Source organism: Lontra canadensis, unplaced genomic scaffold, assembly GCF_010015895.1.
Source record: "Lontra canadensis isolate GAN:19392208 unplaced genomic scaffold, GSC_riverotter_1.0 scaffold4, whole genome shotgun sequence".
Taxonomy (NCBI): Eukaryota; Metazoa; Chordata; class Mammalia; order Carnivora; family Mustelidae; genus Lontra; species Lontra canadensis.
In genome coordinates, this window is record NW_022630998.1 from 8,604,534 (window position 1) to 8,621,197 (window position 16,664).

The 16,664-nt window shown below is 35.0% G+C and overlaps 1 protein-coding gene across 2 annotated transcripts in view; it reads left to right on the forward strand.

The window, feature by feature from the left end:
* The window catches only part of FBXL17 (F-box and leucine rich repeat protein 17), a 501,232-nt gene that overhangs the window by 12,845 nt on the left and 471,723 nt on the right, over positions 1-16,664 (forward strand). For both annotated transcript variants that reach the window (XM_032845285.1, XM_032845294.1), the window contains exons 2-3: positions 7,313-7,435; positions 10,662-10,919. In XM_032845285.1, coding sequence (XP_032701176.1) covers positions 7,313-7,435; positions 10,662-10,919 — 381 coding nt within the window. The remainder of the gene's footprint in view (positions 1-7,312; positions 7,436-10,661; positions 10,920-16,664) is intronic.

Sequence of the window (16,664 nt, forward strand, 5' to 3'; positions counted from 1 at the left end):
ATATATAAGAAAGATCATGATATTTGTGAATAGAGAACATTCTAATTCTTCCTTTCCTCGATGCCTTTCATTTCTTTTTCTTGAATAGTTGCCCAGGTTGGAATCTCTAGTATAATGGAGAGAGCACACATCCTTGTCTTGTTCCTCATCTCAGGGGAAAATGTTCTGTCCTTCACCATCAATGTTAGCTATGTGTTTTTAATAGATGTGCTGTCTACCAAGTTAAGGAAGATTCCTTTTATTTCTGGTTTCCTAAGTATTTTTATCAAGAAAAGATATTGGATTTTTTCGAGTGATTTTTCTGCATCTGTTGAGATGTCATTAAAAAAAAAAACACAATTCATAACATCTAAAAGCAGTGAGAGGAAGATAGTGCTGTATATAAATGGAACAATATTTTAAAGGATTCATAGCTTCAAAAATAATGGATTTTAGAGAATATTGAACCAACATTTTTCCAGTGATGAGTGGAAAAAAACCCCCACAAAAAACCTGTATATACACTCAATTCTGTATACACTCAACAGTTGTCTTAGGAAAAAAGGAAAAAAAGAAACAAAAATAATGTGTTATGAACAAAACTGAGAAAATGTTCATCAACTCATTTCAGCTACAAGAAGTGCTAAAAGATGTACTTTAGTTTGAAAAGCAATGAAACGGATGGAAACTTGTATATTCCAAAAGGAATGCAAACTGTCAAAAATGCTATTGCATTGCCTTCTTGATCTACTGGAGGAGGGGGTGGAATTCATAGGTAATAAAATAAAAATTTGATGCCAAAAAACCCCCTTCATTTTATTAATACGGTATGTTAAATGGATTTATTTCTACATTTGGACCACTTTTGCATTCCTGGGGTAAATCCTACTTCACCGTGGTATATAATGCTTTAATATGTACTGGATTCAGTTTGCTATTTTGCTGAAGATTTTTGCATCTGTATTCATAAGGGACATTGGTCTATAATTTTCTTGTGATGCCTTGTTTGGCTTTAGTATCAGGGTAAAGCTGACCTCATAGAATGAGTTAGGAAGTGTTACTCATCATCCACGTTAGAAGAATTTAAGGATTAGTCTTAGTTCTTCAAATGTATCACTAATTATTTCCTCTGTTCCTTAGCTTTCTTTGTTGGAAGTTTTTGATTACTGGTTTAATCTTTTTACTTCTTTTTTTTTTTTTTAAGATTTTGTTTATTTATTTGAGAGAGAGCATGAGCGAGGAGAAGGTCAGAGGGAGAAGCAGACTCCCCGTGGAGCTGGGAGCCCAATGCGGGACTCGATCCTGGGAGACTGGGGTCATGACCTGAGCTGAAGGCAGTCGTCCAACCAACTGAGCCACCCAGGCGTCCCAATCTTTTTACTTCTTATAGTTCTATTCAGATTTTCTATTTCTTCTTTAGTCAGTTCTTTGGTACTTTGTATGCCTTCTAGGAATTTGTCCATTTCATCTAGGTTATTTAGTTGGCATAGTATTTTATAATTCTTTCTATTTTCATAAATTTGGCAATAATATCTCTATTTTCATTCATGATTTTAGTAACTTGAGTGTTCTTTCTTTTTTAGTCTGGTAAAGGTTTTTCAGTTTTGTTGATCTTTCCAAGGATTTAACTTCTGTTTTCATTGTTTCTATTATCTTTTTAGTCCATATTTTTTATTTGCTCTGATTTTTAATTTCTTCCTTCTGCTTGGCCTGTGTTTAGTTTCCTCTTTGTAGTTTTGTAAGTTGGGAGGTTAGTAAGTTTGGTAAGTTTGAGATCTTTATTCTTTTTAATACAGTTATTTACAACTACATTCCATAAATTTTGGGATGTTGTATTTTTGTTTTCCTTTATCTTAAATGTTTTTTTTATTTTTCCCTCTGATTTCTTCTTACTTATTGATTGTTTTCAAGTGTGTTGTTTAATTTCCAGACATTTCCAGATTTCCTTTTGTTACTGATTTCTGATTTCATTCTATTGTGGTTCAGAGAAGATACTTTGTATGATTTCAGTCTTTTAAAATTTATTGAGACTTGATTTGTGACTAACAGTTTATCCATGTTCACTTGAGAAGAATGTATATTCTGTTGTTGGATGGAGTGTTGTATAAAAATATCTGTTGGCCTACTTGGCTTAAGTGTTCACATTTTCTTTTTCCTCATTTATCTTCTGTCTGGTTGTTTTATCCATTATTGAAATGGTGTGTTGAAGTCTCTAAGTATTATAGAGCTGTTTATTTTTCCCTTCAGTTCTGTCAGGTTTTGAATCACCTATTTTGGACTTCTTTTGTTACACATACATATATAATTATTGTATCTTTTTTAGTGGATTTATCCTTTTACCATTCTGTAATTTTCTGTCTCATAACAATTTTTGTTTTTAAGTGTATTTTGCCTGACAAAAAGTGTGGCCACCACAGTTCTTTTCTGGTTACTATTTGAATAGAATACATTTTTCCATTCTTTTACTTTTAACACGTGTATGTCCTTAGATCTAAAGTGAGTCTTTTATAGACACTATGTAATTTGATCTTTTTCTTTTTTTAAAGATTTTATTTATTTATTTGACAGACAGAGATCACAAGTAGGCAGAGAGGCAGGCAGAGAGAGAGGGGGAGGCAGGCTCCCTGCTGAACAGAGAGCTGGATGAGGTGCTCTTCGATCCCAGGACCCTGGGATCATGACCTGAGCTGAAGGCAGAGGCTTTAACCCACTGAGCCACCTAGGCGCCCCTGACCATCTTCTTGTTTCATTACTTCATTCTCTATTTCTAAGTTGGAGAGTTTGATGTTTTTATATTTGATGTAATTATGATAAGGAAAGACTTTCGCCATTTTCTTATTTTTCTTTGTCTTATACTTTTTGTTCATCAATTTCTCCATTGCTCCATTTGTATTAGACATTTTTAATGTACTATTTTGATTACTTTCTTTTTCTTCTAGTGTATGTATGTGTGTGTGAATATATACATAAATATACATTTTATATATATTTTTAGTTTCTTAATATTTGTTGTAGGGTTATAATTAACATCATAATTTACAACATTCTAGTTTAAATTAATACTGTTCTGTTTATCTTGAGCCTACTGATGGTAGTACCCCCTGTCAGAAATGCCTGTAGTGTTTCTCTGGGCACACATTACTTATGGCATGTTCCACAGACATTTCTGCTACCAGGGCCCCTATTAATAGCTGGGCCAGGTCTTCTGGTTCTTATTATGACATATGTTACACACCAGGCACCATCTAGCCACGTTGAGGGTAGAGAGAAAGAGTAGTCTTGGGGCTCTGCCCTTATTAGAGTTCAAGGGTGGAATGTCAAGGGTTTTGCAGGTTTACTCTCTGTTGGCTAATTTAAAGCAGAAAAGCAGGAATTAGGTCATGAGAAGGGAGAAACAGGGTCACTCAAGCAGTCAGTTATCTAAGTTACCTGGAGTTTTTTTAAAGATGTTAATGGGTGGTAAGAACCTAGTTCCTTTTGTTGTTTTTTTTAGTAGTTATGTCATACAGTTGGCAATATGTTTACTCAAGATAAATGTTTTTTTGAAATGGATGTCATGGCAATTAAAAGCTTAATATTAGACATACTAAAGTGAAAATTATTGTCAGACACTTAAACTACGAATACCAATATAGTTTCATGGTATATAAAAACTTTGTTCTTATATTTATGTTGTTATTGTTACAACTTAACTTTTATGTGGGCTTTGTGCCCATTCATATAGATTTATAATTATTATTTTATATAGTTGCCTTTTCAGTCATGTAGAAAATAAAAGGGGTGCTAGGGGCCATACTCCCTCAGTTTTTGTTTATCTAGAAATATTCTAATTTCTCCATCATTTTTGGAGAATAGTTTTGCCATATATAGAGTACTTTCTTTGAGCACTATATGTTATCTCATTGCCTTTTGGCTTACATAGTTTCTGATGTGAAATAAGTTGTTCACCTTATTGAGACTCCTTTGTACATGATGAATTGCTTTTCTCTTGCTGCTTCCAGGGTTCTCTCTTTGTCTTCTGACAATTTGACTATAATATGTCTGGGTATAGAGTCTTTGAGTTAATTTTATTGGTGTTCACTGAGTTTATGAATGTCTAGATCCATGGCTTTCATTAGGCTTGTCAGGGATCAGCATTGTTTTATTTATTTTTAAACATTTTTTTAAGATATTATTTATTTGAGAGAGAGAGCAAGAGCCCATGCAAATGGCAGAGGTGGAAGCAGAGGAAGAGGGAGAAGCAGACTCCCCACTGAGAAGGGATCTGGACATGTGGCTCAATCCCAGGACTCTGATAGGATCATGACCTGAGCTGAAGGCAGATGCTTAATTGACTAATCCACCCAGGTGCCCCAGCATTGTTACATTTAGACTGAAATTTCTCTTCCTTGGCCTGTGATTACAGTTTTGGCTCAGTTTTAAAAGACTTTGCTGTACTACTTTGCGTTTCTTCTGTACACGTGCAGCTTTGTGGTTAACTTGGGATTTTTGTCACTTTATACACAGAGTTAAGAGTTTAAGGGTCTTCTTTTCTCATCCTTCCTTTACACTCTTTAACTTAGAGGCCTCTTTTCTTGGTTCTCTGGCTGGAAAGATAGAGTTTCTTTCAAAGTTAGAGCCGCCTCTGCTGCTATCACTTTTGTATAACTGGAGCTACTTTTATTTCTTAAAAATTTATTTGCTTTACAGGGGGAGGGGCTAAGGGAAAGGGAGAGAGAGAATCCTGAGGAGACTCCCTGCCCAGTATGTAGTGTGATGCGGGCTTGATCCCATGACCCCAAGATCATGACCTGAGCTGAAACCAAGAGTCAGATGCTTAACTAGCTGAGCCACCTAGGTGCCCCCGGGGCTACTTTTATGGTGGAATGTTAAGAAAAAGGTAGTGAGGATTCCTTTCACACTCTTTGGTCCACAGAGTTCTCTTTGCTGGTTCTACTGGCTGGAAAGATGGTTTCACTTTCAGGGTTTTAGGTGCCTACATAGCTGCCACATTGCAGCTCTGTGACCGAGGCTGTATTTGGGACTTGGCCAGCAGAGAGAAAAAAGAGAAAAGGGAAAGAAGAGAAAACCCAAAACAAGGATTTTTCTCATAATCTCTGGATCACATTCTGTCCAGAAAAATGGCTTTCTCTCTGTATTTTAGTTGTGCCTTACATACACTTCTGCACAGGGGTCATCCTGTTGCATGATGGGAGGTAAAAGGAAAAAAAAAACCTCAGGAAACTAATTACTTTTATTAGTCATTCTGTAAGTTTTGGCTCACCTCCCTGGTCCATCTGTTATTAACCTTTTAGAGTCCTGAGTTAATTGCTTTTGTGTTGTCATGAGTGGGTGTGAGAGGTTTTAGTGGGCTTGACTCCATCTTTGCTTGTGATTCTTAAATATATTTTTTATTTCTCACTAGACCCTTGGAAGAGGAATGATAGTTGTGAAGAGGAGGTAGTTATTTTCCCCAGGTTAAAGATTTAAGCATAGTAGAGTTTTAAGCTTAGATGTCTACAACTTTTGTTGCCTGGAGGTTTCCATTTTAGATCATATTTATGATAGGAATCATTTATATACTGCTTAACTCTGTTCCAGACCTTTCCCCCCAAACTTTATCTATACTTGTTTGGTCCTTGCAGGAACTCTGTCAGGTCAGTACTATATTATCCCCATTTTAAAGATCAGGAAATTGAGGTGTCTGGGTGACTGAATTGGTCAAGCATCTGATTTTGGCTCAGGTCATGATCTCAGCATCCTGGGATTGAGCCCCAGTGGCTGGCCACCTGCTTAGTGGGGAGTCTGCTTCTCCCTCTCCTTTCGCCCCTCCGCCACTCGTGCTTGCTTGTTCTGTCTCTCTCAAATAAAATCTTTAAAAAGTAAAGATAAGGAAATTGAGGTACAGAGAGATTAGATAATTTGCATGAGGTTACATAGATAATAAATGGTGGAGCCATGATTTAAATCTAGCATAAGACAGTTTAGTGTTAGAGCGTATGTTCTTACTAAAATTTTCAGTTAGTATTATGGAAATTTTCACATACAGACTAAAGTAGAAAATATTATAATGGACATGGCCCCTGCCATGTATCATTCAACCAGTTTTAATAGTTTTCAATATTATTCCTTTCTTGTTTCTTTCACCAACTTTGTTTTTGATAAAAGTATCTGAAAGCAAATTCTAGATAGCATTTTAGTTATAAACTCTTAAGTATATAACTAAAATGCATTATAGCTTTTAAAACATAATATAACTACAGTATGGATATAACCACTATATAATCAAAACCTAAAAAGTGAAGATTAATTTTTTTTAAATCATCTAGTATCTATTTTGTGTTCAGTTTTATCTGATTTTCTCAGGACAATCTTCTCATAGTCAGTTCAGTTAAGGATTTCAGTACAGTCCACACATTGTATTTGTTGGTACATATCTTAATTATAAAGATTCTATATTGGTCCTAATCCATCTTTTTGTGATTTTAACTTTTTAAATCTCTTTTAAAAATAAGCCTTTTATTTTAGAATAATCTTAGACAAGTTGCAAAGATAGTATAGTTTCCTGTATATTCCTTAACTGTTTTCAGTTTTCCCTAATTTAATTATTTTACTTTACTGTGGTACATTTACCAAAACTGTAAAATCAGTATCAGTATAGTCCTTCTATTGATGTTTTTCCAATTCAGGATTGCATTAGTTGTCATTTCTCCTTATTCTCCCCTGATCTGTGATAATTTCTCCATCTTTCCTTGTTTTTCTGACCTTGAATTTTTTTGAGAAGTTCTTATCAGGTACTTTTTAGGCTGTTCCATAGTTAGAATATATGATATTTTTCTCAGGTTTTGATTGGGGTCATGAATTCCTGGAAAAAATATGATGGAGTTAAATGTCTTATGATTTATTTTCATCATTCTTTTAAAAAATATATGAAAGTTCACCAGGTTCCAAGGTCGGAACTGTAAAACTACATACCTTTAAAATAGTCTCACTTTCATCCTTCCCTTACTAATCTTTTCTCCTTTTCCCTAAAGGTAAGCATTTTTATTAGTTTTTGGCTTCTCGAGCCCATCCTTTTTTTTTTTTCTTCTAAATATTGGCAAACTCTCTCTTTGTGTTCCCTCTGCTTCCCCTCTCCCTCCTTTTACATGAAAGGTGATATTAGCACATATTCTTAGCTCTCATACTGTACTTCCTCTTTAGGCTACTCCTTAACAATGACTTTTCTAATAATGGCCTTTATATTCAAGATGGTTTTCTGTCTTAAAAGTTAATTTTTTCTAACTAATAAGAATCTTCTCCTGTGCTTTTAAAGTGATTAGTTCATATTATATGGTTCCTTTTTTATTTACAGATATTTTCCAATTTATCCCTGGATGAGCGTTGCCTTTCTGCCTCATTGGTTTGCAAGTACTGGCGTGACCTTTGTTTAGATTTCCAGTTTTGGAAGCAGCTGGATCTTAGTAGTCGTCAGCAGGTATGGAATCTAATTCTAAGAAACTCACTTTGACCTACTCAAAAAATGTCTTTATTCCTCTTCAGAAATAACTTCTTTCATGTTGTAGTTTTCAAGATAGTTCAAGTGACTGTAACTTATAATTACATGTTTCATAATTTTTTTGTGTGTGAATCATGTTAAAGCTAGGTTTGTGATGAAGAAGATATTTTTTAATGTGGAGGGTAATTTTGGGTTGCTTCTTAATCTTCTTTGTCTAAATCCTCTATATCTTCTCCCTTTTTTCCTTACCTTCAAAGAAAGTTATTAAACTTTTCACCTTTTTGGGGGGAGGGGTTATAATCATGAATATTAGTTTAATAGTAGAAAACGATGGCAAATGTTTATATAGTACTGCTGATATGCCATGTACTATTCTATGGACTTTACATATACTAAAGGATTTTATCCTTCTAACATTGTTATGAGTTGATACTATTATTATTCCTTTTAATATATTATTATTACACTATTAATAGTATTCTTATACTATTATTATAGGTGAATAGTATAAATTTTTTTTTCAAGATTTTATTTATTTGACAGAGAGAGAGAGATCACAAGTAGACAGGCAGGCAGAGAGAGAGGGGGAAGCAGGTTCCCTGCTGAGCAGAGGGCCCAATGTGGGACTTGATCCCAGGACCCTGGGATCATGACCTGAGCCAAAGGCAGAGGCTTAACCCACTGAGCCACCCAAGCACCCCTAGTATAAATATTCTTATACAGTTTTTATAGTTGAAGATTTAGAAGCAGAATGGACTAACGTATCTTGTTTTAATTTTCCAGTCTTCTTTATTGCCTGGCTGCCTAGTGTGTGTCTATATGGCGGCATAAATTAGGAAAAAAGATAGAGTTAGTAATGTTTATTTCATATAATTTGTTGTACTTGTTGGATTCTTCTTTTAGACTTGGTTGTTGGTATTTTGCATTAGGAATACATAAAAATATCCAAAAAGAATACGATTTTATTGGAGTGCTGAACCTGATCCAAATCCTTCCATGATATTTTTAGGTAGTGGTGTGCTGGTACATGTTGAATCACTAGCTTTCAAAACAAATAGAAAGCTGTGTATTATAGTATTTGCTGGGTTTTGTGGTACAGATGCTCCCAGTGTGGCCAATTTCAGGCTACCAATGTGGTATCACTGAATGCAATGATGTCACTGATTTGGAAAGAGGTACATGTTACAGGCTCTTGTAAGTTCGTACAAGCCAAATTCAGCACACCACTGGTAGTTCGTGTGTGTGTGTGTGTGTGTGTGTGTGTGTATGTGTATAACTCATTCACTTTAAGCAAAATAAGCAAATTCCTGAGCATGTAAGCTCCTTTTTGTTTTTCTGCCTCATTGGTTAGAGGTTGAAATAACTACATAATTAGTTATTTCCCTGCTTGGGCCCATGAAATTTGTGTCTAGGAAAATGGTGAGTATTTAGCTAATTGTGGCTGGAAGAGTGGAAAGAAGTAATGTGAAATAATACATTGGCTCCTTACTTCATTAGTCTTGGATATTTGAGCTATTTGTTATAAACTCAGACCAAGAATAGCCTTTCACCCCTACTGGTAGTTAGGTCTGGAGATGAAAAACAATAAAAATAGAAGGGGAGGTATGCCAGAGTTTTAGCTTTGGAGGTAACTGTCTGGATTTTTTTGCTTTTCCCAGCAAGTATAAAGGTAGTTGCAACCTTGGCTCTTACTTAGTATTCCTGAACACTCCAGTTCTTTCTTGTGTTCTAAATTTCATCATGTGCATTTTCTTTCATCATTATTTGTCTTCAAGGGACTTGAATAATACTAACTTTGTTTTCTTTTAAATTTTTATTTATTTATTTTTTTGTTGAAGTTTACCTGATGTACAATGTTAACGTTAGTGTCAGGTGTCAGGTATATAATATAGTGCTTTGACAATTCTGTATGTTATGCTGCACTCATCACTATACAGTGATTGCCACACCATTGACTATATTCCCTATGCTGTACCTTTCATCCCTGTGATTTATTCATTCCGTGATTGGGTAGGGAATATGTAGAGGTTGATTTTTTAAAAATTATGTTTGAAATTGAGATGACCATGTGAGTTTTTAACCACATGAATTTTAATGTTACTTGTATTTGGGCTTATTTGTATTGGGCTAAAAATAGACAATAAAACATTTAAAATCTCAATACAGTTTTGTTTATGGGGAGTTTTTGGTGAGTTTGAAAGTTAAAGTAACTTTCCTAGTAAGGATAGATCTTTAAGATTTTAAGGAAAACTAACAAATATATTCTTGCTTGGTGTTTTCGACAGCACTTCCAACACCAAATGTGTGGAGTTTTTCATTCTAGCAAAATCTCTGACAATAGCTGGGTGTCCAACAATTCAGTTCAATTCTGAAAGTAACTCCTGGGGTTAGTGCAAAGCCTCACAGGTTATTGGCTTAGTCCCATAAGACTGTCTCCACTTCACAGGCCTGTCACAAGTCCCAGGAGTCCCCTGTACTTCTCACTGACTAGCTGTTAATTTAGGAGTTCCCTTGACCATTTTCTCAGGTTTGGTAATTTGCTAGAATGACTTGCAGAACTCAGGAAAATACTTAGATTTACTGGTTTATTGTAAAGGATACAACTCAGGACTGGCCAAGTGGAAAAGATGCATAGGACAACATAAGTTGGTGGGGCGGGAGAGGGAGAGGAGATGTGGCGCTTCCATTTGGTCTGTGGGCATGTCACCCTCCCAGTACTTTAAGGTGTTCACTAACCCAGAAGCTCTTCAAATCTCAATGTTCAAGTGTTTTTATAACCCAGTCTCTAGCCCACCTACCCTCCTAGGAAGTCAGGGTTTGGAGCTGAAAGTTACCACCCTCTAATCACATGGTGTTTGGTCTTTCTGGTGACCAGACCCCAACATGAAGCTTTTGGGGAACCTCAACTTAAGTCATTTCATTAGTACAAACTCCTGTGTGGTCAAAAGGGGCTTGTTATGAATAAGAAAAGAGACTCCTCTTAATCAGGAAACTCCAAGAGTTTTAGGAGCTCTGTTCCAGGAACTGGGAAAAAGACCAGGTATGTATTTTGTATTATAGCACAGTTCTTGTTATGCTTTAATATTAAATAAGGTTTTCTTTTGTTTGTGCTATTATATTATTTATTAGGGAAAATTTAATAAAAGAATAGAAAGTAAGTTTCTTGTAGCAAAATTTTAAATTTATTGCTTTTTTTCTCTCATAGGTCACTGATGAATTATTGGAAAAAATTGCATCAAGAAGTCAGAATATAATTGAAATCAACATTTCTGATTGTCGCAGTATGTCTGATACTGGCGTATGTGTTCTAGCATTTAAGTGTCCTGGACTTCTTAGGTATACAGCCTACAGGTGTAAACAGCTTTCTGACACTTCTATTATTGCGGTTGCCTCTCACTGTCCTTTACTTCAGAAAGTTCATGTAGGCAACCAGGACAAACTTACTGATGAAGGACTCAAACAGGTAAATTTTAGCATCTATAAAATGATTTTACTCTGATTAACTCAAAATGTTTGCTTTAAAAGATTATTATGTTAAAAATAATGTGCGGGGACTAGAATAAGCCGTCATTTTTTTGTACACATAAATGTTTATTTTAGTGAACTAGAATGTCATGGTTATAACTGATAAGTTAATTTTGTTGTGTTTTGTAGTGAGTGCCTGAACTGTGACAAGCCACTTATTTATTCTTTTGTTACTTAAATTTTATACCAAATTTTGCTTTAGGTACCAGTAGTGTGCAGTTCGGGTCAGCATGACATTTTAAAAATTAACTTTTAATTCCTCTTTTATGTTACTAGATGATTCGCTTATGTGCTTTAAAATATATGTTTTAAGGCATAAACGAAGTTCAAATTAAAGAGTATAAAATGAAGTAAAGGGTGGTAATTACCTATATTTAGACCAATAATTGTATTAAAAATACTGTTACTTGTGTTTTTTCTTTGATGCACTTCTTTTGGAAATGGCATTTAAGATTTCTTGTCTCAGAGTGGATTGTTTATTCAGTGAATATTGAATGGATTCCATGTGCCAGGCCCTGAATTTGTGAATATTTAGTAATGTTCCCACTATTGTAGTAGGATCTTACTGTATTTCAATATTTAACCCCTGAAATAACTTTGTGAAATAGTTTGTATTAAACTCATTTTGTGAAGGAAGAAATTAAGGCTTAGAGAGATTTAATTAACTTACCTAATGTTTAGCAAATGATGGAGTTGGGATTTAAAGCCTGGGTTCTTCAAAATCTCTTCCATTTTTCCACTATTCCACTCACTAGACTAAAGATCTCCTTTGAAAGACCTTGAATAAAGGGACCTGCTCTATGAGGGCAGAGGCCATGCACATTTGCCATTCTACCTACCGTTCCTTTGGCAAACATTTTTGGAAGAAAGAATTAATAATTTCATTCAAGAACTTTGTCAGGATTAATGTTTAATATTAATGTTTAAATTAATGTTTAACTTTTCCCAATAAAAGCTGAGTATCAGTAAAGGCCTAGATTTAAATCTGATCTGAGATGAGCTTAGAAATAAATTGAAAAGCCCTTCCTTAATTTAAACACTACATATGAATTAACTGAAAGCTTGGTATTAGATGAAATTTGAGAATATTCTGTCCTAAATAGTACTGGGTGTGTCAGTCTAATTTATATATTAGAATGCTAAAATGTATATGGAAGTCTGCTTTGTCTGCAAAGGGAAATTGGGCAATAACAGTGTTACTTGGTTTAATATTTGTCCTGATCCATTTCTGTTATATATAGGATTACTCACTAGCAGCATGGAGGGTTTTTTTTTTTTTTTTTTTAGATTTTATTTATTTATTTGAAAGAGAGAGCATGTGCATGAGCAGTGGGGCGGGCAGAGGGAGAGGGAGAAGCAGACTCCCCACTGAGCAGGGAGCTCAACACAGGGCTTGATCCCAGAACCCTGAGATAATGACCTGAGCTGAAGGCAGATACTGAACCGACTGAGCTACCCAAGTGCCCTGCAATATGGAGTTCTTAAATGTATTAGAACAAAAGAATCTTTAATGGGGAAATTATAAATTTTATTGACATGGTATGACTTTTTTGTGATATAAATGTCCCAGCAAATTATACTTCACAATAAAACATTTTTAAAGGTGTGTGTATTTATGAAGAAATGGACTAAATTTGTTATATATTTAAATATGATATAATATGAATAGGTATCAGTTAAGCAGACCGTTAAGGGTGTTCCTATAAGAATAAGATCCATAGTTACGGTTGAAATAGAGGGAAAATAAAAAGTCCTTTAAGGAGCTAGACTTAAATATGCCAGTCAAGTATCATGAATTTATCTATCTTTACAACTTTGAGATTAGTTATGTTAAATCTTCCCTAGAATGTAAGGTATTTTGAAACCCATTAATTTATGATAAATTAGATGTTTAATTCAGATTTTTATGGTTTCTGAATTACAGTTATATGTGAGATAATAATCCTGGTAAAAGTGTTAAAAAAAATCTAAATCTTTTTCATCCATAAGTAACTTTCTTAAGTAATTAAATTACGTTAAGTAACTACAAAGGAACCTCATTTAAGTATACTTTCTTATGTATACTTTGCTATATATAATACTTTTCTATGCTCAGTGTACTGTAGCAGGGTGTATCTTATTTTAGCTTCTTTTTTTTCTGATGAAATAGTGTTGTGGTATAGTAGAAAGAGAATGGCTTTCATATATACATAAAGTAGAACAAAAGTTTTGTGAAGCAATACATAGCATTATGTACAGTACACATTAATGTTTTCTGTTCTATACTATTATGTTATATAAATGTTGGCCTTGACCCACCCACTCAGTAAATTTATTTCATGTCCCATTGATGTTTGATGAGGTGTGCTATGGAGTATGCTATAGTTTTAGTGAACTAACAATTTAGAAATATTATATAAAGTTTCACAAGACCTAGAATGGAACTGTTCATGATTGATGGATTTTCCTTGGATTTTTTTTTTCTTTTTTCTCTTTCAAATATAGTATTTGATTGAGTGGTTGATCCTGCAGTTAAAATTGTAGGGTTTTGGGGGTTTTTCCCTCTCTTCTGTTAGTAAAAATTGACAAATGTTTTAGAGTGGTATACATGGATTTATGATAACGTCTTTATATTTTTGTCATAACAGCTATAATTTTAATTGACTTTAGCAAATACATGAATGCATTTTTGAGTTCTATGTGTTTATTAAAGTAGTTACATAAAGTATTTCAATTTGGAGTTCTGATGGATCTAAATTTTAATATTTTAAGTATTGCATTCTACTTAACAATGTTTCTTAAACTTAGGTGAAACACCTAAATATCAGACTGTTTTTGGCTGAATAATATGTTCTTTGTGAAATACCACCTTGAAATCGTATTTTTATTTCCATAAAAATAACTCCCAAGTAATTTTACCAATGGAATATAATTTCTGTCATGTACATCTTTTAAAACTACAATAACATTTTTGGAGGGGAGAAGCATTAAGAATAATAAGCTCTTTGAGTTTTTCTAGTATTTCATTGCCATCTAACACTTGCCAGCAAACAAGAGATAGTGATAGCCATAGTATTCAAAGAAATCTCAGAATTTGTATCCATTAAGTTAATCTTTTATGTGACTGCTTGTATTTGATTTTAGCCAATTGATACAATTCATGAATTTCTATAGAAATTTGGAAATATTCACTAGAGGTATCTCCTCAGATTAAAATGGTACCCAAATAATAAATGTTGCATTAGTAAATTTGAGTCTTGCTTTATAATGAGTTTTTAGGTCTTTAAGTGTAAATATTTAGAGTGACATCTGCAAAGTATCAGAGTAGGCAGTTCCAAAATCTTACTACTCAACAGAAACAAAAAAAACAAGCAGAGACTGTTAGAACCAACTTTGCCAGAACTCTGGAAAAACATCTGTGCTTTTGAGCAACCAAGCGAATGTTGAACCAAGGAAAAGGCAGTTAAAAAATGGTAGGAAAGCTTTGTGGCATTTTTACTTGTTTGTGTCCCCTACCCTCTCCAGCTTGTCCATAGTCATGAAGATAGCAGCCTGGTTCCAGAGGGTGCAAAGCAGGGTTTATTAAAAAATTATCATCCTTGCCTATTCTAACCTGACTGGGAGCTTCTTGAAGGATTGATGAAAGGTTTTTCCATCTGTTTCACCTAACTGAGGCTCGAGAAGCAGTGGGCATTGATTGAAGCACTGTAAGGCAAATGGAAACCTGCAGATGCTTGGGGCAAAAATTATGGCTAGTCATACCTTAGAGCTGAGAAGAAAAGTCAGGTAGATAATTCCTTTGGGAAATTGGAGCGCCAGTGTATACAGGGGAATTTAGAAAGCCATGTGCATGCCCAGGGCAGGACTCATGCTCAGGAAGTACCTTGAGAAACGCTTAAACTTTCCCTGGCTCATGTCTTGGCTTGTTGCAGGAAGTGAAGGCCAAGGCAGAGTTGTAAATGGCATGCCTAAGTATTAAAGGAATACTCCACAAAACCAGTCTGTAAAGTCTAGGAGAAATGTTTGTTTTTGTTTCATTTCATTTCATTTTGTTTTGTTTTGTTCTTAAGCTCTTTGTGTTCAAGGAAATATCAGTCAAAACACTGGCTGAACACGAGCTAGCCCTTTAATAATTATAGAAGTTACCATGTTAAGATATAATATCTGAATGTCCAGGTTTCAAAAACAACAACAAAAAACACAAGGTTATGCAAAGAAACAGGAAAGAAGTTGCTGTGGCTGATATTGAAGAGGTTACTGCCTATGTTCTCCTCTAGGATTCTGATGGATTACTGTCTCACGTTGAGGTCTTTTATCCATTTTGAGTTTATCTTTGTGTACGGTGTAAGAGAATGGTCGAGTTTCATTCTTCTACATATAGCTGTCCAGTTTTCCCAGCACCATTTATTGAAGAGACTGTCTTTTTTCCACTGTATATTTTTTCCTGTTTTGTCGAAGATTATTTGACCATAGAGTTGAGCAACTTCTTTCAAGATATGTCTCCAAAGGCAAAGGAAACAAAAGCGAAAATGAACTTTTGGGACTTCATCAAGATCAAAAGCTTCTGCACAGCAAAGGAACAGTCAACAAAACAAAGAGGCAACCCACGGAATGGGAGAAGATATTTGCAAATGACAGTACAGACAAAAGGTTGATATCCAGGATCTATAAAGAACCCCTCAAACTCAACACACAAAACAGATAATCATATCAAAAAATGGGCAGAAGATATGAACAGACACTTCTCCACTGAAGACATACAAATGGCTATCAGACACATGAAAAAATGTTCATCACTAGCCATCAGGGAGATTCAAATTAAAACCACATTGAGATACCACCTTACACCAGTTAGAATGGCCAAAATTAGCAAGACAGGAAACAACAAGTGTTGGAGAGGATGTGGAGAAAGGGGAACCCTCTTACACTGTTGGTGGGAATGCAAGTTGGTGCAGCCACTTTGGAGAACAGTGTGGAGATTCCTCCAGAAATTAAAAATAGAGCTACTTTGTGACCTTGCAATTGCACTACTGGGTATTTACCCCAAAGATACAGATGTAGTGAAAAGAAGGGCCATCTGTACCCCAATGTTTATAGCAGCAATGGCCATGGTCGCCAAACTGTGGAAAGAACCAAGATGCCCTTCAACGGACGAATGGATAAGGAAGATGTGGCCCATATACACTATGGAGTATTATGCCTCCATCAGAAAGGATGAATACCCAACTTTTGCAGCAACATGGATGGGACTGGAAGAGATTATGCTGAGAGAAATAAGTCAAGCAGAGAGAGTCAATTATCATATGGTTTCACTTATTTGTGGAGCATAACAAATAACATGGAGGACATGGGAAGATGGAGAGGAGAAGGGAGTTGAGGGAAATTGGAAGGGGAGGTGAACTATGAGAGACTATGGACTCTGAAAAACAACCTGAGGGTCTTGAAGGGGCGGGGGGTGGGAGGTTGGGGGAACAAGGTGGTGGGTATTAGGGAGGGCACGTATTGCATGGATCATTGGGTGTGGTGCAAAAACAATGAATACTGTTATGTTGAAAAGAAAGAAAAAAGAAACAGGAAAGAATGGCTCACTCAAAGAAAAAAAATGATAGAAACAATTGTTGAGGAAGTCTAAATATGGGCAAATATTTTAAATCAGTTATTGCAAACATGCTCCAAGAGTTAAGGGAAAGCATATACAAACAAC